The following is a 20878-nucleotide window of genomic DNA, read 5'->3' on the forward strand; positions in this document are numbered from 1 at the left end:
CACTTGCATGCACAAACACACACACAAACCTAACTCCTTGTCACCTTGGCTCCTATCTTCAAATTAAGTTGTTTAGAAACAATGTTTGCTTATTTAAATATGCCTCCCAGCATGCATTGCAGTGATGTGAAAATTGTCCAAGAAAGCTTTTTGCCTGGACTATTGTGTGTCTTTTTAAATATGTGCAAGAGGAATCAGGTGGTGAAGATAGATATGCACGTTACTCGCTTGCTGCATATGGTTACATATGTATGTTTTCTATATAACCTCCACTACAGTGGTGCTACAATATTAAACAAATTTACATGCATTTTCTTCAGGAAATGCACTTTCCAGTTTGGCTTTAATGTTCTTCATCAATACTAAATACCAAAATACTCACCACTAACTGGTTGCAGTGTTGACATGAACCACAAGATGTCAGCAGACCCACATCTTACAACCTTTACTCATTAAAGTCCTGTTTAATGTTTTAACTTACGATGCTTGATTAGTTCTGTATTCAGACCTGTGTGTGTGGGCCTGCAGATAATAATGATATTAAAAACTTGAACTCCAAAATGACCAATCATTCCTTATAATCACATGGTAATTTGTAATTTTTAGGGAGCATTTTATGTCTTTATTACAGCTGGAAGTAGATGATGAATGATAATTCAACAATTCAACAAAGGTCTCCAGCTGGAAATGAGTGAGCTTAGAGAGGAAATACATGATTTTAATCATATCTTTCTAAATCATTCTCAACCAAGGCCCAAATAAAAAAGTCCTCCCTTCCCTTAAAAACCTTAGATTTTTTTCTTTTTCACATCACAATATACCAAACACAGGGTCACAAATCTAAATACCAGGAATAAGCTCCATGTTTTGAACAGTACAAGCTTAAGGTTTTAGGCAGCGGATGGTTGCGCAGTCCATGAACGTGCAAGTACTAATATAGACATAAACACAGTACAGCATTCATGATCAGCAGTCTGACAGTCCAATAATCATCTTAGCCATGGCCCTGGTCTGTCAGCCAATTAAAACCATCTGATGATCATGACCTGTGAATGGCAGCATGCTCTGTTGATATAACCACCTTTGGGCCCACTGGAGTCCTCAGACCAAAGGTTAATTTATATAGTTGGCTTTACAGGATCAAAAAAAAGGTACTTGTCATCAAACAACCTGCATTTTTACAGTAAAATACCTCAAGAAGTGGTGTGCCGTTTCAGAATGATCTGTGGGAATTTTATCATCAAATCTCTGTTGTCACCATGAGAAAGTCCTTCATGTCATTCTACTCATTGACAGTATTTACTTTGGCACATTTCATAACTGTGGCACAAATGCATATATTCAGTTTTAAAACTGATTTTGAAATTTTTTTTTTTATAAGCTCCCATATTCATCTCCAACTTCCAATGAATATAAAACATTGCCTTTAGTAATTTACAAAATCTATAAAAAGATGCGTGTTGAGTTTATTTCTGTCGATGATCCATTTCTGGCCATGCAAAAAGGATTATAGTGCTGAGCAGCACAGTCAGTGGAAAAAATAGATCGGCCGTCTTGATTGGCTTGTCTATCTTCATCCTTTTTGAGGGGACTGTTTATTATCAGTGTGAGGTGAGTCTGCTGTGGTTCATGTATTGTTATAAGTGAATGAAAGCAACAGATGAGAGAACTTTAATTAAGCAAAGACAAAAAGAGCAATAGCAGAACAAACCTGCACATGAAAAGACTTAGGACATCATTACATGATATGTTATGACAGCAGTAATCTCACTGGATCGGTGATAATCCAGGAAAACAAGAGTTCAAAAGTTGAAAGTGTTTGCGTGTATGTGTGTCCACGTGTTAAAGTGATTCCTTCTTCTCTGTTTTTCATTATATTTAAGATAAATTGCCATTTTGGTTGTTTTTTTTTGCAGTGAAAACCCTTCTCAAACATACATTATTGTTATTATCTAAATGTATTATCAGTGTTGGCGTTATTATTGGCTGATCACCTTGTTAGTTTGAACATTTGAGCAGCTTACAGACTATTACACATTGATTGTTCAACCATTGTTCTGTTTACTCTCAGTAATAACATGTATTATTTATATGTCCTTTATATTTTATATTTAAACTGTCCTGAGTTACTAATAATAATACTAATAATACTTAATACTCTAGCTAATACTTTACATATATTGAATGTCTCTGTGTGTGTATATGTACATGTAGGAATGTAATACATTCATATTATTATTCATGACAATCTAATACAAAATTTGAATTTAATGTAGATTTTTAAATTCAAAATCTAAATCATGAAAGCCAGCTACACTATGGTACATGATATAGATTATATTAAATTAGACTATATTACAAACTAGGACTGTCCCTTATTTTACCTCAGTTTTAGTTTTATTACCCATTTTGTGTTAATACATATATTTATGTACATTATAAAGTATATGTGCATTTATGTGTGTAATGCTATTTTTTTAACAAACTTTTTATTATTATTATTATTTGTATTATTATTATTATTATTATCAATAATAATAATAATAATAATAATAATAATAATAATAACAACAACAACAACAACAACAACAATAATAATAATAATAATAATAATAATAATAATAATAATAATAATAATAATAATAATAATAATAATAATAATAATAATAATAATGCATTTTATTCAAAGGCGCCTTTCTAAGCTTGTCAAGTTTTTTATCTGGTCTGCAACATTCATTACTACAAACTCTGAAAACTGCTTCCTTTATATATCCCAAACTGTAGTTTGTATTGTAGCACAATGAATATTGGTATAGTGTCATCTACTGTTACTTTTTAAAATGACCTCACTTCTCCAAACCGTATGATTTTTGTGATGCAGATATTTTATGATGTTTAAATTCTATAATCCTATAACATTGTATTGAACATCATCTTTTTTCATAAGCTCAATGCGAGAAAACTACGCTTTATCCTTTGAAGAAATGTTGCTTTAAGTAAGCAAAGATTCAAGCACCAACATTGGTGATATAAGAATCCTATAGATGTTTTCTTTTACTTATTAACAATAGTGCTGTGTGTTTATATTTGCACCTGCATCTGCTCAGGTGTTGCCTGTTGTGCTTCCCATCAGTTACATAAAGGTCTGATTGTTTTTATAGTAAATCTCGGGCAGGTTTGAGCGTAGAAGCCAGATTACGGTAAGTATTTCAACCCAACAGGATTACCTCTAGATTTAAGCACCTTATTTAGTTCCAAGCAGTGAAAATCAGTCATAAGCTGTCTGTAGTGTCTGTATATAAAGGCAGCCTTTGACACAACAGTCAATCTGGTGGATAACCACGAACGGTACTACAGTTTCATCATTGCTGATACTCTGATCCAAAACAGGTAAGAGGCTGAAATTTTACTAATTTTAAGACAAATGCATTCTTTTTTCTCGTTCTCTACGTTTCTTTAGTCTGTATCAGTGATAACCAGCAAAAAACAAGTCAAATTAGGTTCTGTGAATATGTCTGTAACTTTATCTGTTGTCAGACATTAAAAGCAAGTCTGTTGAAATAACAGACTTAATGATCACGTTACTTACTACATTAAGTGTTAATACCTTTGTGTTTCTTTTTGAAGATGTCATTTTGTCCATGTGACATTCTCCTGGGATTAAATTTTCAGAGTTGATTTAAGACTAAATAAGTTTTAGACTGCACCATCTAAAAATGTGTATTGCTCCAGCATAACTGGGGATCTAATAGGCTGTCAAACAGTGCTACTACATGTCATTAAATGGTACAATATATTGATAGTGCGTTCAGATTAGACCCAAACGTGCACAGTTCGATCGATTCAGCAACCCAGTAAAAATAAACCCACAGCCTGTTTCAGGTACTGACCCTTAGAGCGCCATGAAAACACTAATAATAATGTGTATTCATTGCAGAATGACATCCTCTAAACTGGCCTTGCTGCTGGTCGTGCTGTCCTGCATCGAAAGCTGTTTGTCCGCCTCCTGCATTGTTGACAGCTTCACAGTCAAAGACGATTTTGACCCCAAGAGGGTAAGTCAATTCAAAACACAGACAAACAGCATGCTGGGGGGGAAAAACGGTTGAAAACTTCTACTGATTTTCTCCCTCCTTTTCCTGTCACTACAGTATGCAGGGAAGTGGTACGCACTGCAGAAAAAAGATCCAGAGGGCCTTTTCCTACAGGACAACATCTCTGCAGAGTACACCATCGATGATGATGGCAGCATGACCGCTTCCTCTAAGGGACGTGTCACTCTGTTTGGGTAAGTCTGATGGCCGAGTAGAGGTTTGACATCACAGGAATGATACACATCTTATTTCACTTACAGTCAGTAGATACGTTTATATTATTCACTTTAGTGAAAGTAAAACCAGCTGGCCTCACCCTTCTTTGAAAACCTCCTGGTTGGGCCAAAGGGTCAGTTTAGTCACAAAGACCATATTGACTCTTGAAGATCTGTACAGCTCAAAGATTTAGTTTCCTGGGATCAGGAGTTAAGAAAGGCCCTCAGGTTCTGTTTGTGGTCCACCTGAAGATTTAAGATAGCAGCAGGTATAATTTTCTAGACGCGCATTCTGAACAGCATTAACTACAAGCTTGGTTTTCCCTGGATTATGGAGGATTAAGAAGAAATGCAATTTGGAGAGGTAGGATTTAACATAAGAATGCTTTTACAAACATACAGCATTACAGCCGATTTAAGTGCTCATGGCATGAACAAGCGCAATCTAGGCTTCATTTAGATACATTATAGAATATACTGTGTGCATTCTGTTATAATTTCCTAACTTAAGACTCATAAAGACTCATAAAGATAATAACTTGTTTGTATCATCATGTTGCAGCTTCTGGGTTGTGTGTGCTGACATGGCTGCCCAGTACTCTGTCCCTGACCCCTTAACCCCCGGCAAGATGTTCATGAACTACCAGGGACTGGCCAGCTACCTGTCCAGTGGAGGTGAGCTGTGAATAGATATACTCCTGACATCCCTCTAACATCCCCTCATCCCCTTTCCACACTTGCTAACCTCTCTCTCTATTTACATCCAGGTGACAACTACTGGGTGATCGACACCGACTATGACAACTACGCCATCACTTATGCCTGCCGCACCCTGAAGGAGGATGGCAGCTGCGAAGACGGCTATGCCATTATCTTCTCCAGGAACCCCCGTGGCCTGCCCCCCGCCATCCAGCGCAGCGTCCGTCAGAAACAGGAGGAAATCTGCATGGCTGGCCAGTTTCAACCTGTCTTGCAGTCTGGAGCTTGCTAAATAGAGAAAAGAGAGAGAAGAGAGCAGAAAAGTGTGCCAGTCGGCTGCAGCCTAGGTGGTTTGACAGTGAGAGGAGGGAGAATGAGAGTGCATGCGAGAGAAGGTGTGTTTGTTGTGTATGTGCAGTGAATAATAAAAGAAGAAAGAAAAAATGAAGCAAAGATGGTGAAAAACCTGCTTGTGTCCCACCAGGATTCCAACTGATATATTTCCTCTTCTGTTCATTACTGTTGCTGTGGCTTGAGTGAATGTGACAAATTAAAATTTCAAAAAATATTTTTCTAATCAAATATCTGTGGAGTTACTCTTTTTTTTGGGGGGGGGCTGTTCAACACATGTAAATTCACTACACATATGTAGGTAGATGATAAAACTCTTTGAACCATAAAAACGAAGTGTTTGTCAGCAGTTCAGACTGAAAAACAAGTTGCACTTTGGCCATGTACGTAAGTGTCTGTGATCCCTCCTGAGCCCCTGAGAAAATGCAGCAAAACCCAACACAATACACACTGAGCAGTAATGGGCTTACCGGTGGTCTGATGGTCAGAGACCTTAGTCCTATTATACTAATTCACCTGTTAGGCCAATTAGTGTGCTCCAGGGGTCAAAGATCATATCAGCAGTTTTTCTCAAGCTGGGTCTTGTTTGGACAGCAAAGAGGCCTGAGCCATATGCAACAACATGATGCGTAATGGTAAAATGGTACTGATGGTGGTTTTTTGTTGTTGGGTTTTTTGTGGTGACAATAGGATAAATATTGACAACTTAGTCGTGGTGGATTAAGGGTTTCTATGGTACCGTAAAGAAAGCCTGAACCAAAGAGGAGACACTTTCTATAGCTGGTGGTTATCCTTCAGCTGTTATACAACAAGCTGGAGTGAAATGTGTTAAATCCAATCATGTGCACGTATTACTGTGCATCAGTGCGACAGACACAATGCCCTGGCTAATATTTTTATTTGCTCAGACTGTACGACATATAAGCAAGCTGGACTGAGACATTATCCACATTGTTGTTTAACTCTCTTACCCAGTTGTGGACCATAGAAGTGACCAAATGTATCAATAAGCATGTTTTTTTATTGTCATATTGTGCTATATTTTTTACATCTATTAGTACAGATTCTTGATACTTGGCAAATGTTTTGATCTGCAGCAGCATCAAACCAAGTGCAGTGATGTTTACTTGTTTTTTGGCATCTCACTTATCTAACACACTTGGTCAACTACAATACACAAACCTTAACCAGAATAGGTTGAAGCAAAGAAGTTTTTGTGACATGAACACTGTGGGAAAAAAACTGGTTTGCTAGAAAAATCTTCTTTTCTGTGTTGTGCTGTGCTGTTTTTTTTTTTTTTTTTTTAGATCATAGCAGATTTTGTTTGGGTGTCTTGCTCATCATTGGAGAAGCATCTCAGGTGTTAAATTAGAATATGTGTGACAAGGATCGTGGTTTAATCACTGTGAGTAATGACACCGGCTGGTGGGACAATGTGTAAAGGGCACCAGGCCAGAGCTACAGATAGTCTGCCTGTAAACTAGCTTAGCTCTGATGGGATCAGCTGTTTGAACTTACTGGAAATGAGACCATCTGTAATTCTCTGTTTAAAACAGCTAAACCCAAACAGCTTTTTTCTGTACTCCTGTCAAGATTTAGCTTGTGTGACAAATGTCTTCTACTCTACCACATTCACTCTTTTCATATCATCTTGTTTTTTTGTTTTACTATAACAGGCACCACTTTGAAGGAAAAAGGGAAAAGGACAGGAAAATGTCAAAAAATACAATAAATTTGTACTAAAGTTTCATGCTGTTGAGACCCATATGGTCTCCATGTAAACAGGCTACAAGCCTGAGGTAAGACTGTAAGTGGACTGCTCTGATACTGATACTGATACTCCAACTCAGAAATCCCACGTCTGGAAGATAATCTTAAGTCTAATGATATTTTCTAATGCAGCCTGATAAAGCTGTTATAACGATGCAAAACTTAAAATGACAAAGCAAAACTCAGAAAATGACAATCTTCTAATTTATATGGCCATACTGTTGCACATTTGAAGACTTGAAGTACGGTTGAAAAGCAGGATTCAACTAGTATCAACCAGCTGTGCAGTATACTGACCTATGCTGTTTTATCCCTCTGCCTCACATCATTTTACATTGTGAATGTTTGCAATTTCCCATCTACTGTTGCTGAATAAATGATTTGTAAAGTGGTATAAAAAGACATGTCCACTAGAGGGCAGTCAAACAGCAGGCATAAAACCTTTCAGACTAAAATATGTCACTGTTAATGACTGTCACATAAATGATGTTATGTATGAATATTATTAATAGTCTTATAATAATCAGTGTTGCTTTGATTCCATATTAGAGTCATCTGATCAGTGGGAGCTGATCTACCCACTGACTTTACAATTTGCACTTACTTCTTAATGTGTTACACACAGTTTTAAATTCTCATGTGTTGTATTAAGATTCAGCTCAGTGGATGTTTCTACTTAACATGACATTCCTAACGTTTTTTTTCATGTGCTGCTGTTTAAAAAAAAAGAAGAAGAAAAAAAAGCACGTCATTAACCACATAAACAGGTGAAGGGATGACGGGTGTAGGGAGCTAAAAGATAATGGGCCCTATTGTGTTTGAGCTCGTGGTCTCATGGGTTGGGGTGAGATTTAATATGACTGTGGATTATTGTTGTGTCTTTAAAATGTCACCCTGCTCATGTTAGCACACCACAGAAGAAAGTATGGCATTATACAACTTATTACAGCATGCTGGTCTCATTTAAGAAAGAAGTGGAGTCTATCTAACAGGTGGTTTTGTGCAGGTTTGTATTAGCATAGCGTCTGTATGTGGAGGATATCTGGAGGACTGCTTGTTTTTGAAACACCACCAGACCGCTTAATCCAATGATCTGTTTGTCTCCAACTCATCTGTGTTGTCATTCTCTCTCTCTGAGTTTCTGTCAGTGTGTGTGAGGAAAGGATGAAACTGAAGAAAAAGAGAGAAAAAGAAAGTCAGAAGGTGACTGTGTTTGTACACATTTCTGTGATTTGGGCTCCTCAGATTTGCTCTACATATGAGGCACTGCAACAGAAAACTGAACACAACTCTATATTTCGTCCACCTGGTCACACACAGATTTGTGTATCCATAACTTCAGAGGGGATTACATTGAGTTACATTAATTATTATTAGTCTTAACTAGTCCTAACCTTAACCTTAAACTTTAAAGTCCTTGGGATTTGCTTTTAATCCATAAAAGGGAGGCGAGTCCCAATATATCTAAACATATGTATTTCTCAAGCACATCAGTTTTACAATCACACACACACACACACACACACACACACACACACACACACACACACACACACACACACACACACACACACACACACACACACACACACACACACACACACACTGGTTCTTGTGTTGTTGTAAATTAAAACTTGATTCTATTCAAAATAAATAATGACAAAATCTCTGTAACTTCTTCCTGGAGGCCATGTGTGCAACCCTTTCCAGGAATTTACCTGGACAAAAAACAACAAACAAATACAACAACAACATTAGCTTCATTGGCTTCACTCATACCTTTGATTATATGCAAATAAATGATCTCTTGTTCTCAGCCTTCAAGACTTATTTTTCTGCAAACAAGAAAAATGTCATTTTATGCTAATCGACTGAGATAATTCCACCCGTCCCCATTTACAGTTTTCTAGAAATAAAGGTCAGTGTTTTGTTATACAACACAAATTGCTTCATTAGTATCAAGAAAATCAGACACAGAAATATTTGTTGACATTTGACAGTAAAAGAATCTCAACCCACGAAAAAGTTAGGACTCTATAATAGATAGTATGACATGTGCAGGGGGATTGCAAAGAGTTGATTCAGAAATACAATCTCAAAGCTGCTTTGGTTCGTAGTTTAAAATGTCTTAAGATGCTGTTAACTGTGAAATGTCAGTACAAAGAAGATTTTAAAGGCTCACCCTCAAGGGTTGGATTTTGGCTTTTATTACACAAATATACTCCACATGAGGCGATTTGTTCTTTTCAAAATGTGTACAGAGGACATTTTCATTTTCTTTGTTCAGTGTTTACCTGTTTGAAAACTTTGTTGACCTCATGTCTCTCTGTTTGTACTGAGAGAGTTGTCCGACTTACTGTCTCTGTTTTGATGAGTCTTTGAGTCATCTGACTGGGAACCTGTCGGCAGTCTTGACATACTGTATGTGTCCAACTGCTCTTTAAACGGGTTGTTTATAATAATTTTGGTCATAACAGGGTGTCTCATGAGCACCCCTGAGTCTCATTTGGTTGATTCCTTCTACAAGCAGTATTTCAGTGCTCACATTTAGACATTCACTATACAGGATGTTTTTTTTAAAAAGCTCTTGAAATGGTCACTACTTGTTTGAAAATCATCATGTCTGAAGTTAATATTCTGTTGTGTGTCCTTCTGGTCCACACTGCCCATTACATTTGCTCTGTAGACAACAAATACTGGTTTGGAAAATATTAGAAACCCAATTGGTGGAAACAGTTTAGAGCTGCTGTCTCAGTTTGCATGTTTAATAGAAATGATTCAAATGTTTTGCCATGTCAGAATTATTATGAAACCCTCTGGCAAAACTTGAAAATGTTGTCATGGTTTGAAAACTTTAAATACCTAAAAGCTGTCTAATTAATTATCATTCATTTGGATTTGGCCTCAGATACAGCGTGCAGAGTCATGCATGTGGGACACTGGGACACTGGGACATTCCTTTTTTCAGCTCTTCATTTGTTTCCCTTTGACCTGTTCATGAGCATTTTTGGTGCACAGTGACCCCAGTAAAAAGGTTGTGACTTATATTAAAGTGTTGTTGGAAGTCACAGTGAGGTTGTTGTGTCATGACAGACAAAGTGAGCTTTCAGGTCAAAAGTGCTTATTAAAGGATTATCAGATATATTAGTCACATTTTTTTCTCTCAAGTCAAACAGAAAAAGAAAAATCCTAAAATTACCCAAAAAGGAGTTACGTCTTAATCTGAATACACAGTTCTTGCTCATGTTATTTTGAATTAAACCTGCCAATTCTGGATCATTTATCTTCAAGCAGAGACACAGATGTAAGTTGCATGGCTGCCTGTAAGTAAATTATTTTATTTAGCAATTCTGTCTAATGAATTTATTTGTATTTAATTCATTGTTACCAAAGTATCTCTTTAATAAAAGACCTGTGGCACATTTTGTAACTGATAGAGACATTACCTCAGGCAGGCATTCCTCTCCTTTTCACATTTGTATTATCTTTTGATATAATTATCTATCAATTTTGTCATCATTGTAGCTCCTTTTGACTTTCCCATCAGCAATTCCATGGACATTTATCATTGAAAGTTTGCATGATTAATTACATGAAATTCTAATATTACACTGAACAACAGGTGATAGTCAAGTAACATGTATGAAGGGTTCATTTTAATTCTGTCTTCACACATTAACTGACACAGAAGATACAGATTTAAAAACTTAAACAAATTATTATAATATAGTATTATTTTATCAGCACATTTTGTATGACATATTTTAATTATTGCGCTGCAGCACTGACAAACTCAAAATGTATATATGGTAAAAAGTCAGAACAGTGAAGCTAACTAACTAACTAACTAATTCATCAACAAGGGTAGATAGTTGCATGTTTTATATAGGATTTAAATCTCATCGGGAGGCAAAGTTTACATGATGTTAAACTTAAGAATACTTTATTTAGATAGAGTACAAACACAAAAACAACCAAGATGATTAAACTATAATCATCTAGAAGGAGTAAAAGCATGTATTACATTTACTACAGTAAACTTTACCACAATAAGCAATAAATATCTTGCTGAGGTACACAACATTTTATTATTACCTAAACTCTATGAAGATGGGTTAGTTCATTTTTCTCTCTTCAGAAACAAACTAGAAATTTTGGGGAAAAAAATCTCTCTGAAAACACAAAACATTCATAGTCGAATAATACCCCCCCCCCCCAAAAAAAAAAATCCCTATTCTGCTGAAAGAATGAATGACACTGCTGCTCCATCTCCACAGCTCATATTTAATATTCTCTCTCTCTCTCTCTCTCTCTCTCTTGCTCTCTGTTTTGCAAATCAGTGAGTTTTCCTCCTCCTTTCTATTTCTTGGTCTCCTCGATCTGCTCCACCTCGCTGGATTCATCCACCACCTTGCCATTAATCATCGTCTGAGTCACCACCTTCACAATCTTCCTGGTACGAACATCAGGCTCCTCTGCACAGGAAAGAGAACATGCAGTAATATCAAATGAGAAAGAGAAGCAATGTGTAACCCATCTACAGCAAATGAATGATGTGTTTTGCCAAGGATAATGACTATGTGCCTTTCTAACTAAAAACATGAAACTATTCTGTCTCACGGAGAACTCTTAAAGACGTCACAGTCTGTGATCCTGTGTCATCTTTAGTCTGTTAATGTTGTGAGACAAACACCTTCCAGTTTGTTAATCCGTCAGTGTGAGTCATTCGGATTTAAACATAGTTACAACACTGGGATAAATATTTTTTCCACTCCCTCATTAGTTGCTATAGGAGTGGAGCTTTCAGTGGTGTTTGCATTGTTTGTACGTTCATAAAACTATCATTAGCTCTGGGTCATTTGGGTGTGTGTGGAGGAATATACGTCTGTGTTTGTCTGTCGGTGCCATTACACTGCTGTCTCCAACTCACAAGACTCCATATAAGGTTCAGCTATTGTGCAACAGCTGTTAAATAAACATTTTTGAGCATTGTGCTGTACTTATCACCTCCATCATTTCATCTTTAGTCAGTCTTTACCTCTCTGCAGTTCCTTTCAGGCTGGTGTACTATTATTACATAATACTGTGCTTGAATGTCTTTCTGTCGTGCTGTAATACAAACAGTGACTTCACTTCACTTTCTTTGATGAGTCACAAAGCAGCCGAAATTGAAGTACTTACTTTTTGGTGGAGGTGGAATTTCCTTGATTCTGCAGGGCACAAAGGAAACATAACTGATTATTTAAATAGATTTGGAAAACAAGATCAACACATTTTGAGTAATAGCTCAACGTGAAGCTGGAGCAAACAGCTGGCTAGCTTAGCTTAGCATAAAGAAATAAACAAAAACCAAAGTGGTGATTATGGTTTTCACATGGGAGTTGTTGCTTTTGAACAGATCCAGGCTATCTGTTTCCTCCTGCCTCCGGTCTTTATGTTAAACTAAGCTAATCAGCTGCCGACTTTAGCTTCACATTTAGCGTACAAATACCAGAGTGGTATCAATATATACCCACCTAACTCTCAGCAAGACTAGTAATACAGTCAAGTACATTTTTGAGAATTGGAAACATGACATCATCACTAAACTGAAATTCAACATGGCATGAAACAGGCCTGTACAAGATCAGACTGGTTGTAAATAAACTACATAAATAAACAGTTTAGTCAGATTATCCAAACCAATTTATTTAAACTGCTAAAACTGAAAGTTATCACACCTGAAATGTTGCTACTAATTCCTAATTGGACAGAAAAACACTGCTTGGTCCACTGTGCTGAGTAGGTCAAATATGAACTAGGAAGTAAATTGGCAATCTTTCCGGTTGTTTGTGTAGTAATTTTACTGCTCGCCTATCCTCTAGATAAGTTTGGGTAACATCAGGGTTTGTTTAACACCTAAATGATTGTTAAAGTTTCTTGCCTATGTCTCAATTAACTTGATGACAACATTGTAAATGTTACTGGTAGAAATGACGACCAAAAAATAAAGACCTAACTTTTAAGTCAACATGGCTTAGAGGTCCTCGAAGTGCTCAAAATCATGAAAAATTTTAACATCTTACATTTCCATGACAACATACTAAAATATGGCCAGCGATATGATCAAACAAGCCACTAAGTGATCCTCAAACTGAGCTGGTTAGAAGATCTTATTCCCCTTTAACTCTTGAATGACTGCTTTTTTATTCTCCCTTTTCTTCATCATATGTTATAGCCTAAACTCACGTTTCCTCTCCCTCCAGCAGGCGCCTGTAGGTGGCGATCTCCATTTCCAGGTTCTGCTTGATGCGGAGAAGTTGCTCGTAGTCAGTTTTGGTCCGCTGCATGTCAAGTCTGAGCTGGGAGAGGTCGTCCTCCATCTGACTCAGGGTGGCTTGCAGTCGCTCCATCTCACATGAGTATTTCTGACCCGTCTCACCCAGGTTACCCTCCAGAGCTGCTATCTGAGGACAGAAAGGGACGGTAATAACAGAGCTGACTGAACACCACGTTGTAAGATTACCATTGTGTGCTTTGTGTGTCATAAATGATTGTTGTCTACGAAATGTCCAAAAATCATTCATAACTGTGCTATGAGTTACTTCTGTACTATAGCGAGTGTGCAGTAATGTGATGTTTCAGGTCTGCAGGTATTCAGAGCTCTGGCTTTTATACCTCCTTCGATTTCCTCAAAAGGTGTTTGCCAATGGAAATCAAACCTCAAGAATGTCCCTTGATTCTTAAATTACTTCCCAAACCATTATCAACAAATAACCATGAACTGACAAGGCTTTGGCATCCAAAGCAAACATTTGCTGCTCAGACTCGATTAGCCATCTGACCACTGAAACTCACCCCCATACAGTTTAGCAACTGACTCCGTTATGCCCTCACATGACTTATCAGCATGAGAGTTTACTGTCAACACAGGATTACAAGAGAGAACATCTTTTCCCAGACGCTAATGATACAGGATGGTGGATTTGCACAAACTAAACAAAAAAGGATTTTCTATGTGGTTTCTTGCCAAATCCCATAAAAAATAGCTCTTACTTAAACGCAACACCATTACTAATTAGGGCTTTGTGAAAAGGTAATACTCCTAACCATCATGCACCTTTTTATTTGCATTTGGTTTTGCTTGCACAGCTACAAATATAATACCTGATTATTTTTATACCAAAAACCTCTCCTAAAAATGTCAGACTTTTGACTCCAGAGATGAGACACAGCAGTTTTTTTGTCTCTTCTGGCACCACAAGCAGATTGTTTTGTTAACAATATTCAAGGTTTTTTTTTGTTCTTCTGGAGCCAAAATATATGAAAACTCATGCATTGGCTATGCATTGGGTCAATGAGAAACCTCTTTCATCAGAAGACCCCACGGTGTGTAGCTATGCTTCTGTTTGTACTCCTCAGCTGCAGCAGCTCACCTGTTTGTGCAGACTCTCCAGCTCCACCTCCAGGTTCTGCAGAAAGCGCTGCCTCTCAGTTAGCTCGCTCTGGGCTGCTCGCAGGGCTTCGTTGCTCTCCTTCACCTCATTCTGGACCGTCTCCAGCTGATCAGAAGAAAAAAAAGATAGAATATTTCAGTGAATCTGTTTATTAAAGGGAATCCTCTGGTCATGAGAAAAAAAGACGTTTATGACCTTCTTGTGATACCACAGCTCGGCATGTTCCTTGTTCTTCTTGACAATGCCCTCATACTGGCTGCGTAGGTCAGACAGAATGGATCCCAGCTCTGGCCCACTGGCCGAGTCCACCTCCACATTCACCTCGTCTCTAGCAATACGAGACTTCATCTGCTCAAGTTCCTGCAAGAGAAGTAGTTTACACATTTAATGTTGCTTTGTCACAGTGTGTGTAGCAGTCTCTACAATAAACTACACTTAACTTAAAGTTGTGTAAATATCTAATGTGTGTTAGTGTCTGTGTTGTATTTATGTCAACAGGTGACATATGGAACCAGGAAGAGCTTTGTGAATCCTACACCACAGGGTGGCAGAGAAGATCTTCAATATTTATACGTTCTCCATCAATAGTTGATGAAGCAGAGCTCACCTTACCCCTGACCCACACACACACACACACACACACACACACACACACACACACACACACACACACACACCCTCCCTTCATTCAGCACGCTCTCTGGATCTCTTTCACTCTCTCCTGTGTGACATTGTCTCATGTCACATGCAATTTGTTTTAACGTGATCTAATCTGGTTTTAATGCTCTTTACGTACAAATTCATAGATTATTTTCTATCCTTGGTTTGACAATAAAATGTGATATTATTCTTTGTTTTATGCACAGGAAGCATTATTTCATAAGACTCTGGGAAAAAAAAACAGTGTGATCTAGTTTCTCAGCTAACCCCCAGAGATGCCGCTTTTCTATTTCAGTCGGGGAGGTCTACAGTATATATTCAACATGAAGAAGTGACATAGATTTCATAGACAAAGAGACATCTACAGTCTGCAGTGAGCCTGTTGAAGAGACCAAACCACCATCCCATCACTTTGCTCACACTGGACAGCATCAAAGTAAAATAGACAAACGGTCAAATGTAAAATGATTCTATAAGTAAGTATGTGGTTGCACAATAATAGTAGTAGTAAGTTAAAATAGTGCAGAAATGTTGTCAAATGTACAACTTGAAGCCTTCTAAAAGTCTTGAAGCAATATCTGTCTCATCCCAGATCTAACTTATACAGTGCAAATACTGACATTTCTTTTCATGACTGTGAAAAAACTGTATTGTAGAGTACTGAACGTGCCCTTCAGCACAGTTTTATTCATCTCTCGTTTCGTCTTTCCTCTGGAGAGACCGAGTGAGAACATTTATCTTAGTTTATCTTCCCCCCTGAGGAGAGTAGTCAGGGTGCCTCGGATCAGCTGACTGGAGAGAAAGAGCAGGTTTAGGAAACCAGATCCACCTGCTCCTTTTGTTTGCAGTAACTGGAGGACCACCTCTGTTTCTCTCTCCTGCCCTAAAAGACCTTGTAAGTCTACCAAATTGGGTCAGTCAGACACCAGACAACTTGTTGTTTGTGTGGGCAGTTTGGAGGATAAGCAAGAGGGCCAAAATGAAAATGAGATGAAATGTTCAAGGATGGAGAGTGCAAATGAAACACTATAACTCATAAACTCAAAATACCTCCTCATGGTTTTTCTTGAGGAAGTAAAGTTCTTCTTTCAGGCTGTCCAGATCTCCCCTCAGAGAGGCAATGATCTGCTCGTGGTCTGTCTTGGCCTTCTTCAGTGCAACACAGTCCCGCTCCACAGACTGACACATCACCAGCTCTGTCTCCCACCTAGTAAAAGCAGGAACAATGCTATAGAGTCTACAGACACACTAGCAGATTGTCAAGTGGTGCTTCGAGCTAAATCCCTAATGTCAATGCCAACATGCTGGTGTTAAAGTTGACCAACTTGGTTAGTTAGTTTAATTATATTCAAAGTACAGCTGAGGCTGATGGGAATGTGATGAGTTTTGCAGGTATTTGATCAAAAACCAAAGTATTGGACACATTTTGACCTGATGATGGCGCTAGATGAAAAATCAGAAAATCATCAATTACAATATATCTATATACCTCACAGGGATATGGAGATTTGAGACAAATTCCATGTCACTTCATCTAATAGTTATTGAGATATTAGAGTCCCAATACAGCATATACCCTAACTGGAAGGGTAGCTTCAAGTTTATAATTTACCTCTGAATTTACCTTAAATAAGTTAAACATTAATGGCAATATCTACATACATTTACATTTAAGAGAAACATTTTGTTCTATGGCAGCTGTTTTCATTACAATCAGTTGTCAAACTATTCAAGAACTATGAGAAGCAATGGACACTACTGCATGGATTAAACCCAAACTGTTCTGTAAGTCATGCAACGAAAAACAAACAAGCCCATTTAAAACAAACCAGTCTCTTTTTTTTATCTACATAGTGTAATCATTAATCACTCACTTGATTCTGAAGTCATCAGCAGCCAGTTTAGCATTATCGATCTCTAACATGAGACGAGCATTTTCCAAGGTCTTCTTCCTCACCTGACAAATATTAACATGGGGGTAACACTGTTATAATAGATTTGAAAAGAATCTTCAGAGTTAAAGTGTATCACACTCAATACCACTATATCAGATGCTTTTTTTATGTTTCATACAGTATGTTTTTGTTTAATGGAATTGTGAATGGTTACAAACGACACCTGAAAACGTGTCCAATGAGGCAACACATTCCAACTTCATTAAACTGTAAATAATGATTAACTTTGCCTTCGCTCTGTTGCGTTAACCCACAGGTCAAGTGTGGGTAAAGATCTGCTTTTATTGAGCTTACTGATGCAGCAGGTCAGCATTTACACGAATGTTTTGTCTTCACCAAAGTCATCATAACTTTTTTGTGCTTTGCTGATGGACACTTACAAAACTCAGAACTTAATTTATGTCTACACGTGGTTGCATATTCCTTCACGTCTTCAGTACCTCTTGCTCAACAGCATGAGCCTGGGCCATCATGGTATCGAGATCATGACCTTTGGGAATGCGGTCAATCATCAGCTGCTTGATCTTCATCTCCAGGTCTGCGTTGGAGCGCTCCAGTGAACGCACCTGGAGCAAGACAAAGAGACATTTAAACCCTGAGATACCAGCGATCAAAGTGTTTCAGCTTGCTACTAATAAGATCATTTCCTTGTCTGCAAGGTGCCAAATAGGTGATGCACACATCACCTATTTGGCTGATGACCAAAACGGCCAACAGTGCAGCACTGTGTCATCTGTCAGACCTTGTCTAGGTAGTTGGCCAGACGGTTGTTGAGACTCTGCATGGCTTCCTTCTCGTTGGTGCTGTTGCCGTGCAGCCCATTAAGTTGCAGGCTGATTGGGCCGTTGAGATCTTGGCTGATAGAAGCTGAGCGGGTCAACGGGCTCGTAGCTGAGAAAGAGACTGAAGCACGGGAGCGAGCACGCCCGGTGTCCATCATAGAGCGGCTGGAAAAAGAGGGCTGACGGCTCATAGAGTAACCCCTCAATGACATGCTGGAGGCCATGATGGTGGCTGTGAGGGGAGAAGACACAGGGAGCAACACAAGGAAACTGGAAATTAGATGGTGTGCTGGTGAAGGCAATTCAATGACTTTTCAACATCAGTATCATCACATTGTCAACCAGGAATCGATGCTCAATCAACTATAATCATAACTGTAAATCAATGTTATTTGAATGTCGCTGTTATCAACGTTGGGTTTCATCGCTATTGTAACAGTGATTCAACATTGATATTTCAATATCAACCATTCTGATGATTCAGATGGAAAATCAACATTGTTTCAATGACTCTTTGCTATCTGGGATATAAAGAGAGACACAGAACAAGAGCACAATCACAGATGTCACATCTATCACAGCACCTAAGGGCTTGGCCGTAGCTACCATTGAGGACACCGAGGTCATGTCCTCGGTATTTTTTTCTTGAAGTTTTGTTTCATTGTGAAGTGAAAATAGCCGACGAGACAATTATCCTTGCATCAACGGACCGTCACGTGACACGTACTTGCAGATACCGCTGCCATGTAAAAACGAAAGTAGTCGGCTATAACCAGCGGTGGAGTGAGGTCTTGAAATCCACCGGCCCTGGTGTTAAGTCCCAACTTGTTTCCAATTTAACAATTTTAATTTGTTTTCCTTACCGAACAGCTCCAGCTGTGTTGCGCTTCCGTGAGCAGATTATTCACAAATTCACAAATAAACACAGCATATTACTAGAGATTATTAAGTCGCTGTTATATAGTGCTCACTTCCAGAAAAAATATTCGCTGCAGTAGATGTGAACTGCCACTTGAAAATCACCAGATATATGTTGTCTACTTTTGTGAATTGGACTTTTTGGACCCGATTTTGCAAACTGTTCATTCATTGGATGAGCCCTTTTCTCCCTTTCCCAGCAGGCCGTGCTCCATTCCACATTTTAAGAACAAACAAAGAAAATAATATAATGCACTTATAATTTTTAAATATACAACGATGGAAGTTGTAGAATACTGAAATATGAGTTGATTTAAGTTGCAAAATTGGAAGTGATGAGAAAGAACTGGACCAAAATCTTCTACAAGTCATGGTTGTAGTTTTGACCTCGGTATTTGAAAAGTCCTGGCTACGGCCTTGCCTAAGGGTCCATTTCTCTGAGGGGAAAATGGATGAAATTATAGATGTCATAAGAAAAATACATAACTGAAAAGGCCTGCCTGTTTGACCTCCTGCAGTCATTTTAAAGCTAGTGTTACACGAGATCCGGCTGTAGAAAAGCTCTTTTGTGGCTCTTAAGCAAATGTGTTTTATTCTAGCGTTTGGTTGGACTCTAATAGAAATACAAGTAGGTCCTAATATCTAAGACCACTGAACCCCCACTGAAAATGATGAGTCTCTAAATGAGTGTACAGCCAGCTAGTGCCTATTCAAGTTAACCATCTGCATCTAAGAGATGACTGACTTTAGGGTCAGAGCCACTTCAGTCTGTCCATCTCAACTCCATTCAAATTCAAAACTCAACTCAACATTAAATCAAAATGTAAATGACGACAGCTCAACCCTGGGTCGAAGAAGAGCCTCTCACTGGGGCTGAGGACCCTCTTATATAGTCTATTACTATGATAATAAGATGCATTAAATATTCCAGAAGAGGCTAATAGAAGATTCATAAAAAACAGAAACAAACAGAGGAGATGACAAGTGGCTCCATGGCTATAAATAATATCTTCTTTAAGGTTAAATGTTATCAAATTGTTGAAATTCTGCAATCTAAAGTTCCTCTTTTCTCCTTTTTTCAAAACTCATTTGATATCAAGCTCAACAGGTGTTCACATTACTTCCTGAACTTGAAATGAGACTAGTTGGCGTGCGGATGTTGAACATTGAGACAGGGAATCTTTGTGTGCGTGTGTGTGTTTATGAGGTTTTCGCGCATGCTTGCTGTTGTGTGTTTCACAGCGGGGGTTTCAGTGGCAGATTAGCAGTCACGGGAACCTCTCTGTCTCTCTGTCACCTGATCCTTGCAACATCGTTCCCACAACACTACAAAGGACCCAGCAAGAAACAGACGGCCCTTGTTCAGATAAAAGATAGAGCTTGGGAAAAATGATCGGGAGAATATTTGAACTGAATTCCAGTGACACAAGAAGACACTTTGTTCAGCAGGAAATGACTTTCATATCATGATTTATTTAGTTTTCTTCCTTTTTTTGGAGATTACCTCTCCACTTGCTAACCAATAGTTGTGCTGAAAGCTTTTCCTCCAAATATAATTTTAAGTCAGATGCTTTTAGTATTTCTTATAATCTCAACTATTAAATTCAATAACAAAACAAAGTAGAATCATTTTATATTATAATATTTAGATGATCAATTTGTAGAAGTCTGATTGCTAAAAATGAATAACATCGTACTTACCAGGACTTTCTTTCAGGTAGAGGACAGGTGGGATCTAGAGGAATGCAGGAGGGCTCTGTGCTGCTGATGCTACAGGTGAGTTTATATGAAGGTGTGCAGGAAATGGGAGGAGCAAGCTTTAGTCGGGAGGGGTGTGTTTACTGCACCTGAAAGTTTTAAGAAAGGTAGGTGCAGGTAGGTGTTATAATGAAACTGTACTATACATTGTTGCCTACATTTACATTTTTCCTGACCCTGCTGCTGCTGAAATGCTGGCTAGTTTTTTGCTGAGATATTTTATGCTCACTTTTAGGCACT

General features: G+C 38.2%; 2 protein-coding genes across 5 annotated transcripts; one reads left to right on the top strand and one right to left on the bottom strand.

Annotated features, from left to right (window-relative positions):
• The first annotated feature begins 3938 nt into the window (after nt 1-3938).
• rbp4l (retinol binding protein 4, like) lies at nt 3939-5300 on the top strand. Its single transcript, XM_062434823.1, has 4 exons — nt 3939-4055; nt 4152-4288; nt 4872-4984; nt 5077-5300. The coding sequence occupies exons 1-4, from the start codon at nt 3939-3941 to the stop codon at nt 5298-5300; spliced, it is 591 nt and encodes a 196-aa protein (XP_062290807.1).
• Nucleotides 5301-11055: 5755 nt separating this feature from the next.
• Nucleotides 11056-20643, bottom strand: si:ch211-243g18.2 (uncharacterized protein LOC559906 homolog). 4 transcript variants are annotated; one of them, XM_062434796.1, is made up of 10 exons: nt 20582-20643; nt 17923-18194; nt 17621-17746; nt 17100-17182; nt 16276-16432; nt 14761-14925; nt 14545-14670; nt 13358-13575; nt 12311-12339; nt 11056-11604 (listed from the first exon to the last, which is right to left on the bottom strand). In XM_062434796.1, the coding sequence occupies exons 2-10, from the start codon at nt 18184-18186 to the stop codon at nt 11489-11491; spliced, it is 1284 nt and encodes a 427-aa protein (XP_062290780.1). In that variant the 5' UTR covers nt 18187-18194; nt 20582-20643; the 3' UTR covers nt 11056-11488. The 4 variants fall into 4 exon arrangements, with proteins under 4 accessions (XP_062290780.1, XP_062290776.1, XP_062290778.1 ...); XM_062434792.1 differs by lacking the exon at nt 20582-20643 and adding an exon at nt 18690-18956; XM_062434794.1 differs by lacking the exon at nt 20582-20643 and adding an exon at nt 18569-18956.
• Between the last annotated feature and the right edge of the window lie 235 nt (nt 20644-20878).

This window comes from Scomber scombrus, chromosome 15, assembly GCF_963691925.1.
Source record: "Scomber scombrus chromosome 15, fScoSco1.1, whole genome shotgun sequence".
In the NCBI taxonomy this organism is placed as follows: Eukaryota; Metazoa; Chordata; class Actinopteri; order Scombriformes; family Scombridae; genus Scomber; species Scomber scombrus.